Below are 26,827 nucleotides of genomic sequence, written 5' to 3' on the forward strand. Positions count from 1 at the left end.
CAGCCATGCCTGTCTCGACTAGCCCGCTTTCCACACTGGGGCTGTCAGCCTAGGGGCAGGTGGAGGGCATGACCGGGTAGCTGTGTGCTGCAGGCACATGGGCACCTGGCTGCCAGCGGCAGGAGCGTGGGCCCGTCTCTCCTTTTATCGTCTGTTTCTTTAGGTGTCCATCCTGCCAACCAGGGCATCCTCATCATCCGGGCTCTGGTAACAAGTGGGCCCCACGAGCTGGAGCAGCGGATCCAGGGATGCCCTCGACCCAGAGCTCCCCACAGGCCTGGCATGCTTCCTCTAGGGCTCATCCCTTTCCCCAGGCTGCCCTGTGGGAGGCCAAAGTTTGAAGCCCTGTGTGGGGTCAGTGGGCAGGGGTAGTGGATTGAGGTGCCAAACTCTTTAGGCATGAGGAGGAAGAACTGTCAGGGAACTCTTATCTCACTGGAGGACTGCGGCGAGGGTGGGAGTCCCAGGGGGGAGAGAGCCGGCAGGTTCTGCAGCTGCCTCAGCCGGGATGCGAGACCTCAGGGACTTGTTCCCTTCCCTCTGCACAGCTAAGCTGCAGTTCTCTGTTCCTCTCCTCCCACTGCTTTCTACTCTTTGCTGCCTCCCCCATCCCCTTCCTTTTTTCCCCTAGAAAAGCCTGGTATTTAGTTCAGGCCAGACCTTCTCAGCAGAAAGGTGGCCCTGGGCAAAACTGGCCCAAGAACTGGAGGTGGCGGTGCTCCACTTCCGGCAAGGCCTTGGCCGCTCATGGCCTCTGCTTTCCCTCTCCTGGTGCAGGAGCACCCTGGCCCCTTCAGGGGGCGCTCCCTTGCCCACATGAGTCACCTGCATGCCCGAATCCTGCATTGCTGGGTGTAGCTGCTGGCCCTGCAGACTTGACTTGCTGTTGGCCCACTTGGCCTCCAGAATGGGACTGAAGGATATAGCTGAGAGGCTGGAGTTAGGGACAGTTAGCTAGAGGTTAATGTTTTCTTTTTTTTTTTTTTTTTTTGAGAGCCAAAGACCCAGCTTGAATAATTCTGCTGCTGCGTTCATGGTTATAAGCTTTCCATGCCTAGGTTCTGGGGAATTTATCTATTCATGTATATTTTTAAACATTGTTTCCTGGGTACTGGGCATGTGCCTGTCTGAGCCCCAGGCCTATCTGTCCACACTCCACCATCCACTCCATTTGTCTCTCCCTGGGCATCTCCTGAGATGGTCTCAAGACAGTGCCCTATTGGTTTGTAGGACTAGGGCCCATCACTTTTTTTCTGCCAGGAAATGTAGTTTAAAAATGGCTAAAGATGGCAGAGGGCAGAAGCTTGATAGATGATCTTTTCCTTGTTTTCTTATTTGTTTCTGTTTTGGAAATGAAAAGTGGTTTTAAATGGTCATTTGAACTCTCTTTTCCAAATAAAGGTTTACCTTTCCCCCCTACTGTTGGTTATTTTATTAGGATCCTGAAAGGCATGGGGGAGGGAAGGCCTGGGGAATGAGGTGGGCAGAGAGGAGGAGACTGATCCTGGGGTGGGGCCTCAAACCTGAGATCTAGACCAGAGAAAAGGGTTATCATCTCCCTCTGGTAACTGAGCAGTTGCCCACTACTCTGAGGCCTGGGAGGAACGGCTTGAGTGCAGCCTCCTGCCCCGACTTTCGTGGGGTGCAGCTCTCTTCTCCATCCTCGCCAAGCTAGAGGAGAATACTGCTTTCAGCTGCTCTCATTCTTATTCCAACTGCTGCCCCTGTACCTCCCGTACCTCTGCCTAGTCCAGGCAGAGGAGGGTCTGTGGCGAAAGCAGGATGAGAAGTTTTCCTGGTCAAAGCTATGGCAGCTGCATGAGGCATGATGCATATGGCAGATGCCTCTTGCCGCGCTTCTATTTTTGATCATCTCTTCTGTATTCGGGAGCCAGGGCTGAGCTGTGAGCCACCTGTTGCTGGCAAGGTTTCTCATCTTTCCCGGGCCTCACTGTGCTGGGACTTCGTCTTCCTCCGGCCTCCCTGTGCAGCAGGTCCACCAGCCCCTGTGCCCGTGGGAAGAAGCCCTGAGACAGGTGTGGTTTTCTGCCTTACCTGAACAGAATCCCAGACCCCACACCTCTGAATCAGTACCTGAGAATCTGGGTTATTTAAAGCTACCTGGGTACCAGTTGAACCACCTGGGTTGGGATTTAGCCACGGATTAGGAACACCACTTGTCATCTTGGCCTGGTCACTTGGTGATTGTGGGTAAGTTAACCCCTCCCTATGTTGCACGTATCTTGGTGAAATAGAAATTAAAGTAATATTCTTTTCCATGTGTGAGGAATTTTCAGATCTGAAATTACGTTATTTGAAGGGATGCTAAGAATCCCAGAGTATTATTGGTAATTACAATAATTGGTAATTACTGGTAACAGCTGGAATTGAGGGTGGGTAGTTCTCCCTAGTTAGCCTGGACAGTTGGCCCTGGGGGCTTGGAATTACTTTATAGCTCCTAAGCTTTGAGGTACGTCCCCAGAGACCCCTTTCCTGGCCTGGAGGGCTTCCCCCTGGTAAGGTGAGTCATGTAGCATCTGCACGGCACTTTGATTCACAGTTTCCAGAGTGCTTCCACTTCCATGATCAGTAGACAGTTGCACTACAAGGTGGCAGTTCAGGTGTGCATATCTTACCTTTATATCCAAGGAAATAGAGATCCCAAAGAGGTAAACTGAGAATCTCCTTTATTTCTTGCCACCCAACTCCTCAGAACACAGCCTTTCCTGGGAGTAGAAGAGACAGGTTGTCTTGTAAGGCAGATACATGGGGCTGGGCCTGGGAGAAGGGAAATGACCAACCAGCCCTCTGCTGGCTTGTTTTTAAACCCTGTTTTTTCTCCCCAGTTCTTGCCCTGGTGTAGCTACTGGACTAGAGGATTGTTTTCTGATTGGTTACATAAGGCAAAGCATGGCTTCCCGTCTTCTGGGAGCAGGAGGGGCCCACCTCCTCTAGTTTCCACCCGGGGAGAGAGGGCAAAACAAAACTGTCCCAGGCAAGGGCCAGCCAGATGAGAACCTGGTAGGGTGATCTCTCCCAGGTTAGGAGAATGTGACCTTAATTGGGAGCTCTGCCTTCTGCCCCATCCCTAGTCAGTTCCTGTGCCCATAAGGCCAGAGGCCTCACACAACTGCGGAGAGAAGAGTGGAGTCTCCACACTTAACATTCTTGGAGGTTTTGTCTTTCCCATGACCAAGTCCTTTCTGGCTGGGGGTTGGAGGGAGTGCACGTTCCCATGTGGGCTGCTCAGAGCGCTGTCCCTCAGCCCACCTGAGGTGGCCCATCTCCAGCCACCCGCCAGGCCTCAGCGGGCCCCTCACCCCCTTGGCGAACACTATAAGGGTTACCAGGCAGCCTGCATGTAGCCCAGTCGGCTTGGTCTTTGGTATGACCAGCACTTCCTGTCACCACTGCCCTCCACAGTCGTGGTCAAGATGTCAGATCCTGGCAGATGTGGGTGCAGAGCTTCAATCTCTTCATGTCCAGGGCTCTGAGAAGTGCCACCTGCATTTAAAGGTCCGACCCACTTTAGTCATGTGCCTAAACTAGGCAGGCACATGCTGTGAGCTTGAAAGAAAGGGAGCAGAAGGAAACGCGGTAATCCCCCCAGCAAGTTGGGTTCTGGTTCTCTTGGGAGTCCACAATTGGCACTTACCTCTGCGTCAATTCTAAGAAAGTGGCCAAGCAGTGTCCACGGTGAGCCTGGTTGACTCATACAGACTCACCGCAGCACTTAACCCAGCCCTCCTTTCACGAGAGCACTCCAGGGCCCTACTGTGTATGAGCCCGTCTCATTGAAGTCCACCCACAAGGCCCTTTACTTGGTACTTTAGCTGGACTTGAATGTGTAAATTTCAACACTGCCTTTGTGTAAAGGTGTATAATCCAAGTTATTCACAAACTCTGGTTTATTGAAAGGCTCTTTTTTGTTATCGTTTAAGCTGGATTTAAATGAACCTGTAATTAACATAACTGCCTCTTTTTAATGGCGTACAGTCTAAGACGTTCATGGATTCCAACAGACCACCCCTCCTCTTCCCAGTGGCCACGCCTCACCACCACGCTACTGAAAGTGAGGGACTCCTGCTGTGCTAAACGACACTTCTAGTTAGGACCTTATGGGGATTGGCTGGGATAAGAAGTAGGAAATATACTCCCTCCTCTTACAAGTCTAGGTTTTACTCTCAAACTGAATGAAAGGAGACCAGAGAAACAGGGAGGAAGGGTTAAAGGTGAAAAATGCTGTGGGGTCTAAAAGATGTTTCTGTGCAGGTCTGGTTGTAATTGTTTGGACTTGCCTTAAAGCATTGGGAAGAGGTCCAGAGCTGGAGGGACAATGTAGAGGAAGAAGGGTGGAACCAGCGGTGTTTTCCAAAGCTGTGGCTTTAACCACCATAGATTCTGCACTGGCAACTGTGATGAGAAGGGACTGCAGATCCCTGTTGCTATGGTTTCCTGAAATAGCCTCAGCTCCCAGGAGAACACCCAGCCTTCCTCTTCTGTTCCCGATGGACTGCTGGGGACTAGGGTAGGAAGAGCAGGGCTCTGGAACGCATCCTGCGCCTCTGGGGGCTGAACTGGCTGTGTGAGGGAGAAGGGGTTCATTTACAGCCAGCAGGAAAGACCTCCCAGATTAGGATTAACACGAGCTGAGTGGCTTCAGCAGGCTGAGGGTGACTGTCTGGGACCCCAGAAGTTTTATCATGACTGCAGGGGCTGCAAAGTGTCCTGTTGCCTTGTCTGGGGCTCTCCTCACCTCCGGGCAGGTTCTCTCCGGAGCTGCCGAGGCTGACCCTGGTGGGTGGGGCAGCTCCAGCCTCAGCTCCCAGAGGGAAGAAGACAAGGTTTACAAACTGGGGCTTCCTCCCAGCCCACACAGCTGAGCTGGGGAGACTTTATTCATTTCAAGGAAAAAGTGAGAACAGGAATGAGACGAAGTGTAAAAGTCAAAGGGGGAGGGGCAACACTGATATGAGAAGAAGAGGGGGAACAAAGTCCAGTACAACATGGCAGCCAACACAGAGCTCGAGGGAGGGGCCTTCCACCATCACTAGGCCCCAGGCCAAGCGCACCCGATTTCCTCTCTCATCAGACTTGAAGAAAAAGGGAAACTTGGAACTCTGGAGCGCCAAGATGGGGCGAGCGGGGTCAATACTGATGGACTTGGAGCTAGCACCGCGGCAGCCCTGCCTGGCCGGGGGCAGACCTCCCCTCCCACCCCACGCTCCCCCAGAGGACCTCCCTGCCTGTCACACTGGTTTCTCAGTGGAACAAGGGAAGTGGGGATTTCAACACGGCCCGCTTCTGGCACACAGAACGCGGTCGATATGCCGGGCCCAGCTCACACCTCCCTGTACTCGGAGGCCAGGGGGCGGTGCCTGGGGAAGCCGCTGTAGCTAAGCCGAAAACCACCCAGGCAGGAGACCCAGGCGCGCACGGGCACACAGGCCTCTGGGCGCCACCAGCCAGAATTAGATCCCGTCCCTGGGCAGGTAAGTCCAGTCCAAGCTGGAAGCGGTGGGGGGCATAAGATGACAGAGTGGGCCAGAAACCAGATACGGCCAACCTCCAGGCTCTTTCTGCTGCTCAGAACCCTGGCCCTAGGCTTCATCATCGCACCTGGGGGCCGGGGGCGCCGCTCTCCCCACTTGGCCACGCCCAGGAAGGATGGGGTGGCTGGCGACATGGGCGAGGGGACCATGACTGTACTGGGGCCACGGGAGGGAGAGGACTGGCAGGTCGGTGGGTGGGGAGGCTTGAAACCCAATTTCCCAGTGTTCTGACCCGGCACCCAGCACAGAGCACAGGCAGCCAGGCCTTGGGGAGCAATCACTGCCCCCCCTTGCCGACCCCCCCATCATCAAGCAGCTTTCTCTGCTCTCCCCTTGACCCCTCCCAGCCAGCAGCCCCTACCCCTGAGGAACCCACGCTGAGAGCTGGAAGGCAGTCCTGAGTCGGGAGGAGCGAGGCCCAGTCCCTCACAGGAATTGAGATGAGGTGATACTGAGGATGGTGACTAAGGCCCTAAAGTCCCTGCCTCTGCCTCCCCAGAAACTCTGCAGCCAGGCCAGCCCTGGGGAGCAGAGCCTGTGTAAACACGCCCAGGAGGGGAGGAGGGGTTGCTACATATGTGAAACAGTTAAATTAAAAAGCACCGCTGTATCCTGTGGGTGTCCACAGGCCCGAGGTCTGAGCGAGGAAGGGGGAGTGCTAGGGGGTTATCAGCTGTGGGTGGTCGGCTCCCTCCCTGGAAGACAGCAGTAGGGGTTGGGGCTTCGTCCTGCTTCCTTCTCCCCAAAGGGCTCGGGAAGGAGCCAGAGGGTCAGAGCACCCTGCTGGGCTCCCATACCAGGAGCAGCTCCCTCACGTCTCACCCTCAAGCCCTGTGGTCCACAGGGGCATCCGGGGTGTCTGCCAATGAGCGGCCTGCACGAGGCACCCACATCCAGACCCACAAAAGTCCTCACTTTCAGCCTCACGCCTCCCAAACGGATCCATCTCTGCCTCAGGTGAATGTGTGAACGTGGGGACCCGCCACCCCTCTCCCTGAAAACTGGGATGGGATGGGATGGTGAGTTAGAGCTCATAGTGGCCCTCGGATTGGTCTGGCTGGGGTGTAGCCCGGGGGACAGGTTAGGCACCTCCCCAGGGCCCAGTGACCCATGAGAAACCCAGGAGACTGAGCAGCCGGCTTCCCTGTTGGGCCTGGCTCTGGGCCAAGAGCTGCTGGTGTGAAGAGCTGCCAACCTGGTGCCTTCCCTGGCGGGCACTTGCATCAGCAAACGCATCCTGTCTCCCTCTCTCCCTTTCTTTGCTTCTCAGGCACAATCCATCTCCCTGGCAGGCTGAGAATTGCACTATTTCTATTCCACTCCACCCCCTCTGGTGTCTCAGCAACCGCAGGGAGTTACTGGTGTGTCTCTGGTCTGCAGCGAGAGCGAACATGAACGTGGGGTAGCTGCCCACTCTGAGCAGCCTCTGCAGCGAGGACGCTGCCCTGGCCCGGCCTGCTCTGGGAGGCCTACAACTTTTCATGCTTTCCACCTCAAAGTACCTCGGTGGACCTCTCCCCAGCCCAAGCCCTCTCTACTTCAGAGATTACAAACCAGCATTCTTTTTCATGTTGGGCTTTACAATTTTCTGAACTGACTGCCAACATTTAAAAATCAGCATATTTCACAAAAAAATTCAGAGTTCTGGCCTCTCAACAAAAAAAATCAGGCAATCTGATACTGCAGGGCCTGCGCTCAGAATGGCTGAGCAACAGCGGCTGCTTTAATGGGGTATGTTTTCTTTAATTTGCCACAATCCCCACCCAGCCCTGCAGCCCTCCTTTTAGTCATCTGCCTGGCCCCCGCAGGCATTTGAGTTTACAACTCTTGGCTCTGGTCCTCCCTCCTCCAGGCCCCCAGCCCCGCTGCAGCCTTACTGCCAGCTGCCCCTGGCTGAATCATAGCCTCTCAGTATTAAGAAACCTTAATGGTCATCTCATCCAGTTATCCTTCCGTAACCTAAATCCTTTCTATAGCTTTCAAGATGACAAGCAGCCATCTAGTCTTTGCTTGAATACCTCCAGCAATAGGGAACTCACTACTCCCCAAGGCCGTCTGATTCTAAACTCTCCCCCACATTCTTTTCTCACTTACATTCCCCAGTTCTCGGGCCCTGCCTCTCCTTAGTGGCCGCAGTGCCCCCTTGACCTACACCTCTTTGTTACTTGGGCCTCCAGAACCTTCCCGCAGGCCCTCCAACCTCTCTCCACAACCTCTCACTTGCCCGCCAGGTATCTCACACCTGCCAGGCAGGCTGTGCAGACTCCAGCAGCTCAGGTTCTTCCCTGATGAGCGGCTTCACGCAACAGGCCTGATCATCACTGGGCCCTCCACACCTACCCAGGCTGCTGAATGAGGGGAGGTAGGGCTGGGACACAGGCAGCCTGATCTGGTCATTTCCCCAGCAAGGGCTAAGGTAATAGGAAGGGGGAGCAGTCCCTGGGGACTACCTACCAGGGGGACAGACCTGGGCCTGAGTGTCCCACCCCATCGCCAGCCATGGTTCCTGGACCCACCAGGTCTATTCAGTCCCCACAGTCATGCTGAGCCCAGTGCATCTCTGGGGCCCTTGGCAGAGCCCAGCCCCTCTGCAGGGAGGCCCCGGCTTCAGCAACAGGCAGAGCTGGGCTGAGCAAGCAGGCCAGGTAGGGGTCCGGCAACCCTTCCCCCAGTGGTTCTCTCCTGGGCTCTCGTCCAGCCCATCCCAGCACGGGCCCTGCCACGAGGCAATGTCAGCCCACACAGCACTGTCCATGGGGCTGCAAGGGCCTGAGGACACTCCTGAGCCACAGGCTCTGGCTCTTGGGGCAGATGTGTCCTGTGCTAAGCTCCTGATGTGGGCCATACAGCCCTTTCTCAGGGTGGTTCCTACCCTGCTTTCCTTTCCCTGGGTGAAGATTCTGCCAGGGCAGACAGGACTGGAGAAACATCCCTCCCCCCGTCCTGCCAGAGGCCTAGCAGAGCTGGGAGGTTTCCCATAGATGGAATGGACCCAAATCCCAGAGAGACCTTGGGGCAGGGATACCAGCAGAGCCAGCAACCCCTCCTCACCCAGCCCTGTGGCACTTAGATCCTCTAAGCACTGGCCTTCCAGCCACTGGCAGATCCATTAGTTTTAAGTTTTTTCCCAAATACCTTAAATTTCAGTTGTCGAGTTAAAAACTCAAAATTAAACTCTTCACTGCCTCGTGGTCCAAAGTCAGGGGGCTTGGCCCAGCGGGAGGGGCAGCATCTTGGGTGGCTGAGCTGGGACACGCTCTTCCTGCTGCCCCTCACCCTGCCCCATCATCAGCCCCAACTTCCCCAGGAGCGAGGCGGGTTCTGGCAGGCAGATCCTGGCCCCCAGAAGTGGGTGCAGCTGGGGCACTGCCGCCTGCCTCACACCCGGATCTGGTACCCATTGAGGTCTGGCATGGCTTTGGGCTCCGAAGGCTTCTTCTCACCAGAAGGCCTGCAGGGAGGAGAGAGCAGAGGAGGGGGAAGGGGTGAGTGGCCCATCAGGGAGGTGCGGGAGCAGGGAGCAAGGGGTGGCTGCACCTGCTGGCTCCCCACCTCCCTAGTCCCCAAGGTGTCCCAAAGGAATCGGTAGAGCCCCTGCGGAAGTGTGTTTCTGGAGCGCCCACACGCCTTGCTGTCCTGAGTGTGGTCCCTGCACTCTCTTGCGGGGTACTGCTTTTCACGGAGGTCAGCAGTTAAGTAAGAAAGTAATAGTGTAATGCGTCAGTCTCTGTGAGGGGGATCTGTTCTCTCTGAAAGCCTCCTAGGTCAAAGTGAAGGATGCTGGATATTGCAGGCCAGCTTGGCGCCCCTTACACCAGAGAGGCGCTTCCAGAATGACAACGACATTTAAAGCAAGAGCCAGGCTGACGTGTAGGAGACAAATCTGATGAGGCAGCCAGGTGTCTTAACGGGATGTTTCTGCCATCTAGTTACAGGCAGAAACCACAGACTCACAGGGGCAAAAGTTACGTTCAAAGCCAGCCACCAGCCGCCATCTGACGTCAAACCTTTTCCAGTGATATTCCTAGGACTCACCGTAGGCAGGGCCCCGCCCCTTCTACCCTCCCTCCCATAGAGCCCATTCTGCCGCTGGCCTCCAGCCTTCCCTGTGGGTCTCCAGCTTGGCATCTGGGCCCTGCATAGGATGACCAGTGGGCCAGCGATGTCATCTTCTCTCGAGAAATGGGATTGCAATGCTGCCATATCAACACACAAACAAACACACCATCCCGAGTTCCCTCCAGCAGAGGCAAAAAAGAGAAAGGTGAGAAAGAGAAGAGGTGGGGGAAGAACAGAGGGGTCTGGAAGATGAGAGGGAAGGAAAACGCCTTTTGCTGCCTCCCCAGCCCCCCACCCAAGGCGAAACCCTTTTCTCACCGCCTTTCACTGCGGCTGTTCCTGCGGTGGGGGCTAGACTGGCCCCGCTGTGGGGAGGACACATCCTTCTTGCGGTCCTTGGTGGGGGAGGGAGGGCCGGTCCCTTTGCCAATCTTGATGGGGAGGAAGAAACAAAGACTCATTCCAGGACTGCCCCAGAGCCCGTCCTGCCCTGCAGGAGCCACAAGCCCCAAAGCTGCCCCGGGCAGGGCCCAGGAAGCCTCGTGCCAAGCTCTGCCCTGTCTCAGGGTCTTCCCGAACCTGTTTCCCAGGCACTAAAACTGCCAGGGCAGTGGTTCCACAGCAGGGCTGCCTAATCTCCGTTGGCCCCTGAAATAGCAAGGATATGGGTGGAAGTTACTGAGGGTTCATGGTGGCCCTTGAGAAAAGGGCCATTTACCCATGCCAGGTAGATGTGCCGGCTGGGGAAACAGCCCATGTCTGAGCTTTGGGCTGGGATCCTACCAGACCCAAGGGTGACACTGGTTATCTCGACTCAATCAGAAGTTCAGACTAGCAGCTATATCTGATTAAGAAAAAAATAAGAAAAGCAAGCGAATTTACGCAGCATTGTCCGTTTGACCTGAATCTTCAAAACTTGGGGTATACTGGAGGGGTACTGGAAGGGGGCAAATAACATGGGAAGTGCATAGCACCAAACAGATTGGGAAACAGCACTAAAAACTAAGTAATAGTGCCTCCAACTCTAAATCCAACCTGCTCCCCTGAAGATGCAGTAACCCTCCAGCACCTGGGTACCCAGAGCTCTGCAGGGGAAGAACAGGGGAGGACCAGCTCAGGAGGGGAAGCGGGCAGCCCCTGAAAGCGGCAGGGTCAACTATAGCCCACTTCCGCCCTGGGGAAGGCACTGTTGCCCCACGGTCTTGGCCTAGGGGCTGGCTGGTGGGGCAGGGCAGCCTTAGCTCTGCCGCATCCCCGCTGGGACACCTGAAAGCACCTGTGATATGCCTGGGTTCCCCATCTGGAGACTGAGCCCCAGTCCCATCTGCCTCCCACGGCCCGCGAGCAAGTCTCTGGGCTGCCCGCACCTCAGTTCCTTACCCTGAAAAGGGAGCACCCACCGCTGCCCGCTGCCCTCCCGGCGTTCTGGGGAGCAGCAGTGGATGTGAAAGTGCCATAGTCACGGCTGCAGCCCCAGGCTACCCGGAGGGGCAGAGCACAGGACTGCATGACTGGGCAATGGGGAGGGGCTGGCAGGCCCCAGAGGAGGCACCCCCATACAGGGGAAACCAGGGAGAGGCCAGGATTTTGCTCACCTGTAAGGCTCTGGGGGCCAACCCCTCAGCAGCTCAGCCCAACTACTTCTGGGTCCAGCAGCCCCTCCCCCTCCTCCAAGACCCCTGCTCAGTGGGTGTGGGAAGCGGGAGGAGGAACCACCCCCTCCTCGTCTCCCCGCAGTCTGCACCTCCTCCTTTTTCTGACTTCCTCCTAGTCCTTCACTGGGGCTAGGGGTCAAGAGTCAGGATGCACAGGGGTGATGGCAGCTGCTGCCCAGCCCACACTACCATTCCCTCCAGACAGGCCCTGATTTCCCTCGTCCTTACTCACAGCCCCCTCCACCTGGCCTGTGGCACCCCTGCCCTCCTCCACGTGCCCAAACCCGGCTCGTCTGCTGCCCCCTCCAGAGCCTCCCCTGGCCTGCTCACCTGAGGGGACTGCCTCATCGATAACGACCTTTGCGCAAAGCCCGGAAACTTCTCCCCCTCATCTCCCTTAATCCTGCCACCACCTCTGCTGGGACGGGGGCAGGGAGACAGGGGAGGAGGGAGGGGGCCTCCCTGGAAGAGCGACCCCCTAGGAAGCAGCAGCCCTTCCGTCTCCACCCCTGCCGACCCCTGGACGCTCACGCCCCTGGACGCTCACGGGCGGGGCGGCCGCACACACGGACCTTGAGCCGCATGTCGCGGGCGTGCCGCTCCAGCTCCTTGCGGAAGTCCTCGCGGCCCAGCCTCTCCACGTCCAGGACCGAGTGCTTCCACTCGATCTGCTCCACGCTGTGCGGGTCGTGGGACACGCACTGGCCCAGCTTCACCTTCTTCAACACGTGCCAGCAGCGGCTGTAGGCGGCCTCGTAGTCCAGCACGAGCTCGCTGAGCGTGCGGAAGGCCGGCGGCTTGTACATCAGGTCCTCGCGCCGGCTCATGCCCAGCGCCCCGTAGCGGCCGCCGAAGTTCACCCCCAGCACGATGTGGCGGAAGTAGTTCCCTGAGAAGTAGGTCTTGAAGCTGATGGGGAAGCGTTCCAGGGTAGGCATGCTGTTGGTGAGGTAACTGGCCGCGCCGCCCCAGCTAAGGAAACAGCCAGGGAGAGGCCCGAGGGCCAGCGCGCAGGGGCGGGACGGGGACGGCCTCCACCCCAACCTGGGAGAGGCTAAGTGAGCGGCCCTGCACCCCAGCTCCTGAGTGCAGGCAACAGGTCTTGCTCATCTCCACTTCCTGTCGTCAGAGTTGGGCCTGGCATAAGTAGGTGCTCAATAAACTCAATCTCTATGGGTCAGGGCACTCAGTGATTACCGGCTGCTGCTATGACGTCAAGCAGGGCTCACCAAATAACACCTTAAGAGTGAAGCCGGCACTCCAAACTGCAGGGCCCTCCAGAGTCCTGGGCTGAAGGAAGGGTAAGAGGGCCCTCTGCCCACCACCCCGTCTCCCTCTCTCCTCCTGTCAGTCACACAGCCCTCCTCACCTCTACCTTGCCTCTCACATGGTCTTTCTCTCACACACACTTCCTCACAGATGCACTGACAATCCTGTTCTCTCTCTCACCACCCCCCACGCACAGACATACTGCCTGTTGCTCTTCAAATAAAACCAAGCTTGCCCCCGTGGCCTGGGAGGCCGAGAGCCTGGTCCAGCGGCCCACTGCAACCTCCACAGGGGACCTTCTGCACCAGCTCTTTCCTCTAGCTGTTCCCCTCCACCCCCCGCTGCAGCTGCCAACTCCTCCGACCTCCCTTTCTAAAGCACGTCTGCTCTACGTATTTTCCCCACGGCCCATCACCACAATCTGTAACTATTTTTCTTATTTCCTGGTTTACTTGCTTATTTTTTGTCTCCCCGGCTAGAATGTAATCTTCTGAGAATGGGGACCTTGTCTGTCATGTTCTTTGCTTATCTCTGGGGCCCAGCACAGAGGTGGGCACATAACAGTCACTCAAAACTCTTCTTGAGCAAAGGGTAGAATGAGATAAACAGGATAAAAGCTTGGAGGAGAGACCACGGAGACACTGCATCCAGTGTCCTACGTGCACCCGCTCATTCAACTGTCCTAACAAACTTGCGGGATGGGATTGCCATCGTCCCCTTCTGCAGAGGACAACTCCGAGGCTCAGAGATGTTAAGGAACTTGTTCGGCGTCACACAGTGAGGATGCGGCAGAGCTAGGATTCAGGTCCAGGTTGGCCTGACCCCGAAGTCTGTTCTCTCAGTCACCACGATGCTTATGGAGCCTGACTCCTTGCAAGCAAGTGACTGGGGACACAGATGAGCAAGGTGCAGGCTCAGTGTGCAGCGAGGATGAGGCCCAGGGACAAACCCAATACAGCGCTCACCACGTGTGTAGGAGGGACCCGTGGTGGTCCTGTGGGGACAGCGGGGAGGGGTCCCCCCAGATGGGGGCTGCTCCTGTTTTCTTCCCGCCTACGTACGAGCCAGCAGGTAACCCCTGAAAAGCCTGCAGGATCACGTGATCCCGTCTGGACCAGCTTCTCTGTGTGCTCAGGGGGAGGGGAGCCGAGTCTCCCTCTTACGACGGGGTGGGAACCTCCACTTTGGTGTGTGGCTCTGAAGGGGTTGCTGGCAGCAGCCTGGAGTTCTTGGGCTGGCCTCACACTCGTCCCAGCAAAGAACCCTTTGGACAGGGCCATGCTCGTGGGGCTCTTTGGTCCACAGAGGACTGCCACAGTAGGGTTAGCTCTGAGGACCCCTCAGGGAGGGGACCGGGGGGCACCCCTTCAGTCTCTTCACATAGTTTAAGGCAGGTATGCCTACGGGGGTGGGGAGTGTCCCCCTCAGATCACAGTAGTCCTCCTCAAAGAAGCTGTGCTCCTGGCCTTTGACCGTCGTCTTCGCGTCCGTGACCTGCCCTAGCGAGTGGACTCCTCCGAACCATTAGGCACCTGCCGCCTTGCCCTGCTCGGCACAGAGCCAGGTGCCTGCACCAGGGGTGGCAAACAGAATATTTAAAAGCCTTGGTAGGTACAGGAAAGAGGGTGATGTGAGGGGTGGGCAGAGATGGATTGAGATTGGCCTTCAATTGGTAAAACTGAGTGATGGGCACATGGGTTCCATTATATTAATCTATGTTTATACAAGGTTAAGATTTTCTGTAACAAAACAAAACAGGGTAGGGCTCAGGCAGGGTCCACTTATGACAGAGAACTGGCCATAAACACCTGTCTCCTTACTTTGCTCTAACTGGGGATATTAGGGGGCTTATACATCCCACTTAGCTACTCTGGTAACCCAGCTATAGGTCCCAGTTCTACCCTTTGGGTGGGGGAGACTGAGAAACCCTGTTTGCTTTCTTTTTAAATAGGCAGTTTTATATCAAAGATCCCATCCATCATCTCCACAAATTAACATGTCCTGGAAATGCCAACATTTGGGCATCCAACCTGCTTCTTCCAGACTCTGGTTCTGGGAAATAGCACAACAGCCTTATGAAACAATGTGCCCTGATTTGTGGTTCGGAGAACAGGGTCACTGCGTCCACGACTCAAAAAAGCTGCCCGGTAAGCCTCGGAAGTTAGCAACTGAGGTGCAAGGGACTGAGTCCCCCTCAAGCTCGTTCACTCTGGACCAAGTTCATGACTGCTGGGAGAGGGAGCTGGGAGGGCCCCGGAGCTCACTCAGCCCTCCCTTTCCAGAGGACGAAGCTGTCCCAGAGGTGCTGAGCACGTGCCTACCCCCACCTAGGGCTCTCAGAGGAAGGATACATTCCCAGGATCACGGCTTCCAGGCATTTGATTGGCAGAGCCTCTTTGGTCATTTCCTTGGCCAGGTCCATCAGCCTGGGGGGAAGGGAGGCAGAGTCATAAGGACAGAGGCTCCTTCCAGTGAAGGAGTAACACGAGGTAGACTAGAGATGCTAGATGGACAAAGACTCCCCTCCCTTCCAAGCTGCCTCAGCTCAGGCCCAGCACCTCCCTCTCCTTCCCCTCACATCCTTCCTGAGCCTAAGGGGGTGGGAGAAGAGGCAACCACTGAAGGTAAGGAAAGAGTCCTCTTCCCCCTCCCCTCAGGCTCTGCTCCAAGACCTCTGGAGGGGAGCATGAATGGGGGGCATGCAGTGGTAGGCAGATCTTTGACAGCCACTGGGCTAGGGGCCCTCTGTGAAGATGGTGCTTGGGGGGCCCATGGGAAAGCATGCCAAGGATGCTGGAGACCTTGGCCTTGATCTTGATCTTGTCTCCTCCACAGCACAGTGGACACCCCTGACCCAACTATGACTTCTCTGAAGAGTTTGTAATTGATTGTAACTGCTACCCCGCAGCTGGCCAGCTGCCTGGGGCCTGGACATGGGATCTCAAGAAGTTAGCTGCCCAGTGACTCCCCTGCCTGCTCTTGAACTTGGAATTCAGGCCACTTTAACATAGACTGTCCCTGAAGCCGGGTTCCTCCCTCCTCACCGAATGCTGCCCCCTGGGCCTGGGAATGCAGCCTGGCCACTGGCTTTACTGGGGAGGGTGCTGGACTCCTCCATCCCATGAGGCTGGAGCTGGGCCCACACACACAGCGGCCACAGGACAACAAGAGCAAAGCTTTGGGGTTAGGAAGGCTGCATTCCCCCCAGGGGTTTGGAAAGGGGGTAATTAATGAGCTAATAAACCATTTAAAGCATTTTTTACAAGGCAGTGAACATGGGCAGATTATATGTGGAGCAAGATGTAAAATTCACATTAATTTTAAAAGCACAGGGTTTTAGACGCCTGGACAGCTTTGGGCTGGGCCCCCAGACCCAGCTGTGGCATTCAGTCTCCACTCTGCTCTGCCCTAAGGGTTTCTTCGGGGTGGATCCAGTCAGGGGTCAACACTTGGGGTGTAGAATGGGAAGTGAGAGATGCAGTGTTCTCCCCAGTGGGGTCCCTGTTGCTCAGACACTGGGCCTTGTACTAAGTGATCAGAAGAGAGTCCAGTAAGGCCACTGGGGTGATACGCAGGTCCCTGCCCGGGGGGGAGTGCACAGGCAGCTCCAGGGAATGGAGAGAAGGCGGAGGGCTCTCCCCTGCAAGGCCCACCTCTCTTAAAAAGAAGACAAGGCTCACACCCAGACATCTACCTGGGACTGCCCTCTGTCATCACCAAGCTGGAGGGCTGCCATCACCCTCCTGGCTCAGCATGGATGTCAGGGTTCCTCATCCTCAAGGGAGCCCCGGCTGCCCGTCTCGGCCAGAGTCCCCTCTTTAGGATGTCCTAAGGAGGGCCCCACAGTGGTACTTGCCCTGCTGGCAGGCTCCCCTGGGAAGAGTCCCTGCCTGCCTCAGAAGCTTCCACCCACAGTGCCCGAGGGGCTCCAACTGGACCAGGCGCTGTTACTTTGGTGCAGAGGGAGGAGGCACTCCCCACACTTACCCTGTCAGAGGTCTGCTCTTCTTAATTTCAAAGAACTGCGTCCCTGTGTGATTGTACCTGTGGGTGCTGGTTAAGGGCTTCCTGGCTTGACCTGGAAGAGGCGTGTCCCTCTGCCCTCATCCAGACCCTGGGGATCCAGCACTCCCAGGGGTGCAGGCTGGGTAAGGACCCCACAAGATGCTTCTGTAAGGCACCTGGGAGGATGCCCAAGACCTGACTGTCTGAAGGGAGAAGGGGATGCAGCACGCTGCTTCTCCTTGCCCCACAGGGCCCCTCTGCGTCCTTCTCTCTCATCCTCTGCTCCCACCCTTGCTCTCTTAGGGAGGGAGCCGTGGGGCAGGCAGCCAGGCAGGCCAGCGCTGGGAAAGAGGCTGAGCCCTGGGCAGCTCTCTGCAGTACCTCATATTCCAACCAGTGAGAAGCAGCACGAACTGAGAGGAGAAGGCTGGGGTGGGATTCCTGCACGGCTACGTTGCTGAGTACTGCTCCCAAGCCAACCGCCTCCCTCTCCGGGCCCCAACTCCCCCCCCCCCAAGGCAAAGGAAGGGCTGGACCCAGTTTTCAGTCACCAGCCTGGCTTTTCTTCTCCTCAGGACCCACGCCTGGTGCCTGGTCCTGCCATCTCTGACCGAATCTGCAGCTAGGAGGGTGGGAGAGAGCCTAGGTCGCATAGCTCCAGGCAGGGCACAGAGGTGGAGGGGCCCAACTCAGCGACACTGAGGAATCCTGGGCTCAGGGGAGGCTCTTCCCATGCTGGGCAACTGGCCTCCTGCCAGGGAAGAAAAAGGTGAAGAAATGGGAGAAACTTCCAAGATGTGGAAGTGACCTCCCGAAGCATAAAATCCTTTTTCTCCTCCATCTACCGGCCGCCCTCCCACCACACACCCATTTTAGACCAGTTTTTAAACAGCCCCAAGGGAAATTCCCCTCTCTCCCTCTGCTGGCGCTGGATGGTCAGCAGAGGTCTGGCCTGGTGGACCTGGACTAGGCTTCCACCAGCAGGTCGCTCAGGAGACATTCAGCCCGTCACACAGAGGAGGAAGCAAGCGGCAGAGAGGCTGGAGTGAGTCTGGCATTCATCAAACTACCTCCAACACCCGGGAGGACACAGGCTGTGCTTACACGACTCCGGGGCACAGAGATGCCACGGGAACGGCGCCCCTGGAGTCGTGGAGTGAGGCTGCTCTGCCGAGCCCTCTCTGGCCCTGTCCGAAAACAAGCCCCACTTGGCCTTCGGACCAGCCAGACGGTGGCCATGACCCTGACCAGGGAGGATACTGCAGCTCCCTGATGTAGCGCTGCACAGCTTCCAGGCGCTCAGGGACAGGAGTAGACGGCTGGAACGTAGGCACACTCGGTATGGGAATCTGGGGACGGAGAAAGAGCTCTGGTCACAGAGGGACGCTCACCGTGGAGCTTCCAGCCCACCCAACACTCAGATTAGCCCCCAGAGAAGCCACATCCCATGGAGGGCCACCCCGGCTCCCTCCTCGGCTGAGCCTCTCTCCTCGGCAGCCCCTTCCAGAGGCTCCCGTCAGGCCCCCACCACAGCCCTTCCTCTCCCTCCTGGCACTGGACAGCATTTCTAATTTGGAGCTTACGTCGATGTGCCAATTTTATGCTTCTTTAATGATTTCAGAAAAACACAGGTTGACTCACCTGACTCACAGGTTTTTGAATTTTAAATTTCATTAACTTCAAGGCTTCACAGGAATGTCAGTATTGGGGTGGCGTTCACTCTGATCAAAATCGGTTTATCAGGTGTCCCTGCCCTGGGCTGGGGGAGCGCTCCGTGAGAGGTGAACACACCCTCGGCGGGTGGTGTCACCCACCCCACCCCCCTATCACAGCACATCGACCAGGCCTTCCAGCTCCAAGCTGAGCTGTCCAGGAGTAAGTGCAGGGGGACGTGGTTTGGGACAGGTCTTGCCATGGACTAGCCACTTTGAAGGGGTTTCACGGCGGCACAGGGACTCCTTTTCCCCTTCAACAGCCCCCTGTCCTACCAGTTCCACACCTGTAACCAGCACAGGTGACCAGGGAACTGGACAGTTCTCCTCACCAGAAGAGACTTTCCAGAGCCAGACCCAGGAAGGGGAGAGGTGGGGTGTCGGGCAGGGGCCTCCTGAGGGCTGGGAACCGCCAGCCTGGGCTGCCCGGATGCTGGGAGTCAGGTTAGGAGCTGTGGACCCCCAGGGCTGTCCCTCAGCAACCAAGCCAGGAAAGAGGACACCACCAGGTGTGCACCCCCAGGCCACCCCCTCTGGCCAGGGGAGCCCAAAGGCTGGAGGTTTGGCTGCAACAAGTCAGTGAGGCCTCAGAAGCCAAGGGAAGCATCAACTGGGTCCTCGGGGTTACAGAACGGCCTTCACTGGGTAGAAGAACCAGATTTCCAGGGCCAAGGCCCACCCCTCTGGGGTCCCCCTTGGCTACCAGCACTGCCAGCTGTGAGGTGGCCTCGGGCTCCTCACACGAAAAGGTCCCATGCTCTTCCCCCCAGGCCTCTGCCCAGCCCCCCAGCAGGCAGGGGCTGCTGAGAGTGTCGATCTGCGCAGGTAGGGAAGGGAAGGGGTAAAGCAGGAGCCCACAGGTAGGGCTGGGCTGGGGGAGGTGCTCCCTGTGGTGCGGTGAAGGCACAGCCTTTCAAATAACGTGGCTACAGCGGCTGGGTCTCTGACATGAAGGGAAGTGACACACCAGTGATCACAGTTGGCAGGGGGACACAGCACAGCCTCTAACAGACACTGACTTGCCCCTAAGGGCCGAGGCACAGAGGGAAGGCCCGGTCCAGGAGACAGCTCTGCGTGAACTTCCTCCCCCTCCCTGCCCGTCCCTCCTTCCGGTCTGGGCAGTCGCAAGCCGCTGACACCTCATCTGGAGGAAGCTACTTTCCCTTTCACACCACCCCCTGCTGCCCAAACTGTCGCCACCACTTACAATCAGCAGAGGGATAAAAGCCCCGGACGGACGGTGGGCTCTCCCCCTGCCTGCCTGACCACCCTGTGCCAGACGGGCTCCAGAACTCTCTGAGGGCCTGGCTGGCCTCCCCGTGTCAAGGATATGGGGTGGGAGAGGAATGAGAGGAATTACTGCACAATTTACTATAAACAGCATGGCACGTGGCTTCTTCAGGTGGAAGATCGATCCCAGGCACGTCATTCCCACTTCCTGTGAGGGCATCCCGTGACTTCTAGGAGCTTGGGGAGGGACTGTAAGTACACCCTCCCGTGAGACACTCCAAACAAGGAGGGCACTGCGGTCCAAGAGTCCTTTGACTAAGCTCACAAGAGCCAGCCCTGGGCCAGGGCCGGGCGGTACCCACGAGGGCATCCCCTGCCATCCAGACAGAGGACCCAAGAACTGGCGGCTCTGCAAAAACTAAACGGCTCCAAAAAAGTTAAAAAAGACCTGGGATCCATGAGCAGGGGCTTAAAGGCCACCATCACTGAGGCTTAGCTGGAGGGAGCTGTCCAGCGGCTCAGTGACACATTAACTCACGTTAACCATTGCCAACAGGCCGGCACCTTTCTTCTGAATGTTCACACGAGCATACACTCATTCACTCAAAACAAACAGACAAGATTCTGTACATCCAAATGATCAGGCCTAGTGGAGGGCTGGCAGCCTGGGTTTGCCCACAGCCCCCAACCCCAAACCAGAAGCCAGGAAATGCGCCCTCACTGTTGAGCAGTGGGGTTAAGTGGGGTCACAGTGGAGGTAAGTGATATTGGCCCAGATCAATTCAGGGATGACTCCTCCTCCACTACCAAGGCCAAGGGTTACCTTTGCTCCAGGAACCCCCTAAAGTCCTGAGTTCTATTAAGACATTCTCCCCGGCGGAGTCCATCTCAGTCTAGAACAGAAAGGAGGCTTGGGGGAGGTGGGGCAGCCCGCAGCTGAGTGTGTGGACAGGAAGTAAGATAGCCTAGAGGCTGACAGAGCTGGATCTAGAACCAGTCCATCTCTGTCTAAATCCCAGCCCTGCCGTTCACTGCCTGGCAGCAAGATCCTAGTGGGTGCCATAACAGAACCAACTTCGGAGCCTAGATGAGCCACTGCATGTCCAGGCCTTAGGACAGGGCCTAAGGCCCTGCACACAGTCCTCTGTACACAGCAGAGGCTCGGTTCCTGCCCACTGTCACTGTTATTCCTGTGCATGCCAAAGACACTGGTCAGCCCATGAGGACCCCGGCAATGCTGGCTTTTTGGGGGAGATGTCCAAATTCGCATTTTGCAGGAGCTCAGTGTCTAGAGCCCCACCAGTGGCCGCTGAGCTTTCACAAAGGTGGTGGCAGGGGCTTCCCTGGTGGCGCAGTGGTTAAGAATCAGCCTGCCAATGCAGGGGACACGGGTTCGAGCCCTGGTCCGGGAAGATCCCACACGCCGCGGAGCAACTAAGCCCGTGCGCCACAACTACTAAGCCTGCGCTCTAGAGCCCGCGAGCCACGACTCCTCAAGCCCGTGTGCCTAGAGCCCGTGCTCCGCAACAAGAGAAGCCACGGCAATGAGAAGCCCGCGCACCACAACAAAGAGTAGCCCCTGCTCACAACCACAGAAAGCCCACGCGCGGCAATGAAGACCCAACGCAGCCAAAGATAAATAAATGAAATAAACAAATTTATTTAAAAAAAAAAAAGGCAGTGGCAGCTTGAAACATCAAGGAGACATTCATACACAGGGGCACAAACTGCTCCTGGATCTGTGATCCTTTTAGAAACTGCTGCCCTTTAACATACTGGCATCATCCTTTTAAAGGACGTTTCCCCAAAGCGCCTGTGGGGTGGTCTGCTGCACCCTCACCTCCTTGCTCCATTTGCTGGGTACGTATTACATGCTCACCCATTTCACATGCCTTACTTCATCAGTCCCTCCCAATAACCCCTCGAAAGTGGGTATTGTTATTATGCCCATTTTATATTTCACAGCTGAGGAAACTGAGGCACAAGGAGTTTGCATACCTTCCACCTACAAGTAGTTAAGGGAGAACCAGGATTTGAACATGGTGGATGTGATGTTTTATCACACTACACTGCAGGGGCCCCAGACTCAACCACCTGCAGGGGCCATACAGGTAACCACAGGGAAAGCAGGCTGAGAGTGAGTGGTGGGGGCTGTGGCCGCCTGGGGGAGTGGAACCAGCCCTCACCCCCAGCTGCCTGCTGCCATGTGGGATCACAGATTCTCTGTTCCCAGATCTTCTCATTTTCTGAAAAGATGCCAAAAATCTGGACCTTGATGTGAAATCTCCCTATTTTAAATTTTGGCTCAAGTGGTCTTTTAAAACATTATGCCAGGGCTTCCCTGGTGGCACAGTGGTTGAGAATCCGCCTGCCAATGCAGGGGACACGGGTTTGATCCCTGGTCCGGGAAGATCCCACATGCCACAGAGCAACTAAGCCCATGCGCCACAACTACTAAGCCTGCACTCTAGAGCCTGCGAGCCACAACTACTGAGCCTGCGTGCTGCAACTACTGAAGCCCACGCAGAGCCCATGCTCTGCAACAAGAGAAGCCACTGCGATGAGAAGCCCGCGCACCACAACGAAGAGTAGCCCCTGCTCACCGCAACTAGAGAAAGCCGGCGCGCAGCAATGAAGACCCAACACAGCCAAAAAAAAAAAAAACAAAGCACACAAAAAAAACCCATTATGCCGTCCCCAAACTCTTAGTCTCACCACAGTGTAACCTCTTCTGTGAATGCCTCTGTGTCAACTCCAAGGGCATGACCACTCAGGGAGGGGCCAGCCCAGCACTGGGTGCATACTGCTGGCACTCTGGGATCTGACCCTGATGCCTCCTGGCCTCCTCCTCCCTGCCCAGACTCTGGGGCTCCTTCCTACTCTGGGCCGAGGTGGAGGAGGAACCCCACACACACTTTTCCTGTGGTTTGAGGAGGGGAAGTTTCAATTTTCCCAATCCTCTCACAAAATTCCTTCAGGACCTGCACACTCCTGTCAGTCATGACACCCCCCCACAGACAATAGCTTCATTCCTTCATCAGTATCTTTCCTATGCACGAAGCTTGAAGATGACAAGATGACATTACCAAACCAGTTGCTAATGAGATTGTCAATTTTTTTTTTTTCAGCCCCCAGGAGTTGTGACAGTTCTGCAGGGGACCATTCACACTCTCTCGTAGCCTGATTTAGACATCAGCAGGATGGCTGGATAGCCATCTGCTAATCCCCAACTTGCTCACGTGGGAGAAGCATGTGGCTCTAGCTTCACTGGAACAAATGCTGAGTGAGATCTAGCCTTCTCTCCTGATGAAGGATGTGAACAGAGGTAATGAACATCCAGTAACCAGTACTGGTTTGAGGCTTTACAGTTTCTTAAATGCTTTAAAACATATTCTCTCATTTAAGCTTCACTACAATCAACCCCATTCTACAGATGAGAAAACTGTGGCTCAAACAGGTTGAAGGCGCCTGCTTGAGTTCATAGCTAGGTGGGTGATCAGAACAGATGTCCATATCCTTTGACGCCACACTTCCTTTTCCAGGCATTTATCCCAAGGAAATAATCAGAGATGGACCCGCAAATTCATGTTTTAGAATGTACAACACAGTGTTCACTTTAAGAATAAATTATCGGAAACAATGTCCAGACACAGGGAATTAGCTAAATTCTAAATTATTACAGAAGGCGATTAGGTAGCCATTCAAAATCAAACCACATTTGATTTCCCCTGGAAATATAAGGCAGTTGCTCAACTTTCAACCTCTGAATTCAGCCTGTCCCAGAAGATAGTCTCTGATGGTTCTACCAATAACTTGGTAAAAAGAAAACAAAATAGGCCACCTGTCTCCATGTCTAATCCACATTAACTGCTGCTCTCCCTGGCCCCCTCCTTCTCACCTGAGCAGGCAGGACCTGAGCCTGGGGCTCTGACCTCTGTCCAATTGGCTTTTCTTGGGGGATTTCAGGACTCTGCATTTGGGAGAGTGCTTCCTTAGTCTTAACCATAACGTTGGGAAAAAAAAAAAAAAATCAGGCACGTTTTTCCACCTAGCACTATAGGGCACAGAAAGTCTCAAGAACCCTTTCATTCAGCAAACACTTACAAGTGCCTGTTCTGTACCAAGCACACAGGAGGCCTTGGAAAGACAAAGATGAATGAGACAGCCTCAGCCTCCATGGTGACACAACTGAAGGAGCGCCGTCATGGAGAAGTTCCAGCCGTACACAGATAAATGACTGAGCTTTGCCCCTCTCCACAGGCCCTCTTCTAACTGCCCTTGAACCTCATGTCCCCCCAAGCAGAGGCCCTGGAACCGGAAGACCTGGGGGTGAGACCCAAGCTCTGCCACTTACTGGCTGTGGGACCCCTAGTTCCTACTTGAGTTTTCACCATTCTTGTCTGTAAAATGGGTCCCCAAACTGCACTTAATGCACAAGGCTGTTGGAGAATTCAGCGAAACAACACATGAAAATATTTTCTCAACATCTTAAGCCCTGGAGCCTCCTTAGTCATTCATTCTCTCTCTGCCCACAGTTCTCTGGCTTAGCAAATAAGATGTCAGGCCACTTTAGTGTACTTGTTAGTTAATCTGCTGCTCTGCCCACAAAACATGGGCTTTTTAGAAGAGATAGAGGAGGGCCTCCTGGAAACAGGGCATGTGGACCTCACAGAACAACCTCAACGGCAATTGAGAGAAAGTTCTTCTGGACAGGTTCAACCTACCTATATTTTTAACATATTACCATGCCAGTAGTTCCCTACCCCAACACAGAAAGTGTCCCTTTGCTCTGGAAGCCCCAAGGTCACTAAGATCTTAGCTCTCCGCTCCCCTCCCACACACAAACCCCTCACCTTGGGCAGGTCCATGGCCCCACGGATCCGCTGAGCCACCTTCTCTCCATCGGGGTGGATCTTAGCCACGTGCTTCCACATCCTCTCCCAGGTGGCCTCGTCCACAGGCAGCCCACCCCGGTTGATAAAGAAGGGGATGCCTCCATCTCGCAGGTCCTCTTCCCCTTCTTCTTCTGGCTCATCATCTCTCTGGGCTGAGGCTCCTTCGCTGGTCTCCAAACGCCTGGCCCCAGAGGGAACAGCAGCGGCAGTGGGGGCAGCACCGCTGCCGCCGCCCCCGACCACCTTCTTCCCCCCTGGCATCCCCAAATCCTTGACGGGGGTGGGAGGATGTCTCAGCGGGCAGGGGTAAGAAAGGTGGCTCACAGGAGGCCTCCCACACACCAGCTGCAGAGATAACACATGGCCAGAGTGCAACGCGCCTTTAAGAAACCAGGGCGTGGCTCCCGTACAATAAAATACTACTTGATGGGGTGGGGAGGGGGCGGAAATCAGTGCCTCAACGTGAAGTGCGGGGCAGAGGGGGTTGGTTGTCCCGGATGAGCCTTAGAGGCCTTGTTCTTTTTGAAAAACGGGGTCTAGAGAATACATCCCAACTTGGCAGCTTTCACAAAGCAACCCCATTTGACGGCGAGAACAATAACGGACAGCAGTCTGGGCTGGCAGAGGAAAGTCGGACGGAAACTGAGGCCAGGCAGCTCAGATCTGCGGCCACGAAAGGGTCAAGGCACGAGTGCCCACGCCGACTGGGCGCCCCAGCTCCCAGTTTTGAAGGCAAGCAAATTCCTCTACAAAATATCGCACTCTCACACCTGCGCGCGCTCCGGGGTGGGGGACCGACCCGACTCCAGGCCGCGTCAGCTCCGAGCCGGGACCCCCGGACCGGAGGGCGGTGAGGGGGCGCGATTTCTTCGACGCGACGAGTTTGGGAGCCAAGACTCGCAGCTGGCGGGGCGCGGGGAGGGGGCGCGCGCCGGCGCACACATTCCACGCCCGCAGCCAACTCCCCGCACAAAGTGGGCTTTGTCTCGGCCCCCTGTGCCCTCGCCCCCGGGAAGGAGCGGCGGAGCCCCCAGAAGGGGGAAGGGCGCGGCGGGGAGGAGAAGCGGGGAGCGCCAAGGCCCCTCCGGTACCCAGCCGGGCGCGTCTCAGCGGGCGGATGGCGGGCACCCGGCGCCAACCTGAGCCAGCTGAGCCATCGCGGGGCGCGGGTTCCGCTCCCGGGCCCGGGGCTCAGCGGGGAAGGCTCGGGCGGGGCGCAGGGTCACCGAGCGGCGGGCTGCGGCCACAGGGTCGCCGCCCTGGACTGGCTGCAGCATGGGCGGTGGCGCGGCCGGGACGGGCGAAGGATGCTCCGCGGCTGTTCGCTCGGGCTCCAGCTGCGTACCCCACGCCCCCAGCTAAGGGCTGGAGGCAGGACAGCTGGGCGGGGAGAGCAAGCCCAGAGGCTCGCGCAGCCACGGCCGCGGATGAAGCTGGAGGCGAGTGACAAAGCCTCGGCGAACGCGGGCTGCGCTAGTCCCCGGAGAGCAGCCCGCCGAGCGCGGGGTCCACGCGCAGGTCGCTGCTCCGAGGCTCGGCGAAGATCAGGCCACCGCCACCCCCGCCGCCTCGGGACCCAGCAGCTGCCAGCGGGGTCCGCTGCCGGCCCGCCGCCCACCCGGCTCGACTCCGGCCCGCGCCGCGCATGCGCTCCGTCCCCCCCTTAAAGGGCCAGTGTATTCCCGCCGGGGCCTCCGTCTCCCGCAGCCATTCCTCTGACCCCAGTTACCTCTTGGATGCCGGTGGGCTTGCGCTGCCCTCTCACCCCTCTCTCAGGACGCCGCGAAGCCGGTGCAGAGCTGCGGGCGAAGTTCGCAACGTGCCAAACGGAGCGCAAACTCCACGGAGATTCCGGGCTCGGAAGGCCCGCGGTCGGGAATTTCCTGAGGGACAGCCTGCCTGAATTTCCCTCAGGGTGTAGAAACCAGACTATGGTTTTGAAAATACAGGGTTCTAGATCGTGTGGGACATGCAACAGATCACTGCCTTCTATGGGCCTCGGTTTCCCCATCTGTCAGCCGAGGTCTTCACACTGGGTGAGCACAGAGATCTTCCCGGCGCGCGTGTTCCTTAAAGGAAGCTATCAAGGGGTCAGGGTTACTACCACTTGAAAATGAAAGGGTTAAAAGTCACCCTCTTCCACCCCATGACCTGCACTAGTGATAGCGGGGTGTGCTGGCTTCGCCCCTGTGGGCCTCCCTGGACCGGCTCTGGGCGCCTGGCGCACACGGCAGAGGGATGCTCCGCCCGTCTTAGGACCGTGACCCACACGAGGCGATGGCTGGGGAGGGTCAGCCGGCCCAGAAAAAGGCGAAAGTACGGCTCACTATTGTTTGCAGGGCCCAGGACTGCGGAGACCCAAGGCACCCTCCCCCTCCCCTTTTCACAGAGTGGTGGTGTGGAAAAGCCTCGAACTGGGAGCAAAAGCAAGGAACTTGACTAAAATGAGA

The 26,827-nt window shown here is 56.6% G+C and overlaps 1 protein-coding gene across 1 annotated transcript; it reads right to left on the bottom strand.

The window, feature by feature from the left end:
• Nucleotides 1-4,015: 4,015 nt before the first annotated feature.
• On the bottom strand, nt 4,016-26,002 carry VASH1 (vasohibin 1). Its single transcript, XM_068542080.1, has 7 exons — nt 24,336-26,002; nt 17,801-17,889; nt 16,523-16,579; nt 14,887-14,961; nt 11,839-12,220; nt 9,930-10,042; nt 4,016-9,003 (listed from the first exon to the last, which is right to left on the bottom strand). Exons 1-7 carry the CDS (start codon nt 24,636-24,638, stop codon nt 8,931-8,933), a joined length of 1,092 nt encoding a protein of 363 aa, XP_068398181.1. The 5' UTR covers nt 24,639-26,002; the 3' UTR covers nt 4,016-8,930.
• Nucleotides 26,003-26,827: the final 825 nt, after the last annotated feature.

Source organism: Eschrichtius robustus, chromosome 1 (assembly GCF_028021215.1).
Source record: "Eschrichtius robustus isolate mEscRob2 chromosome 1, mEscRob2.pri, whole genome shotgun sequence".
NCBI lineage: Eukaryota > Metazoa > Chordata > Mammalia > Artiodactyla > Eschrichtiidae > Eschrichtius > Eschrichtius robustus.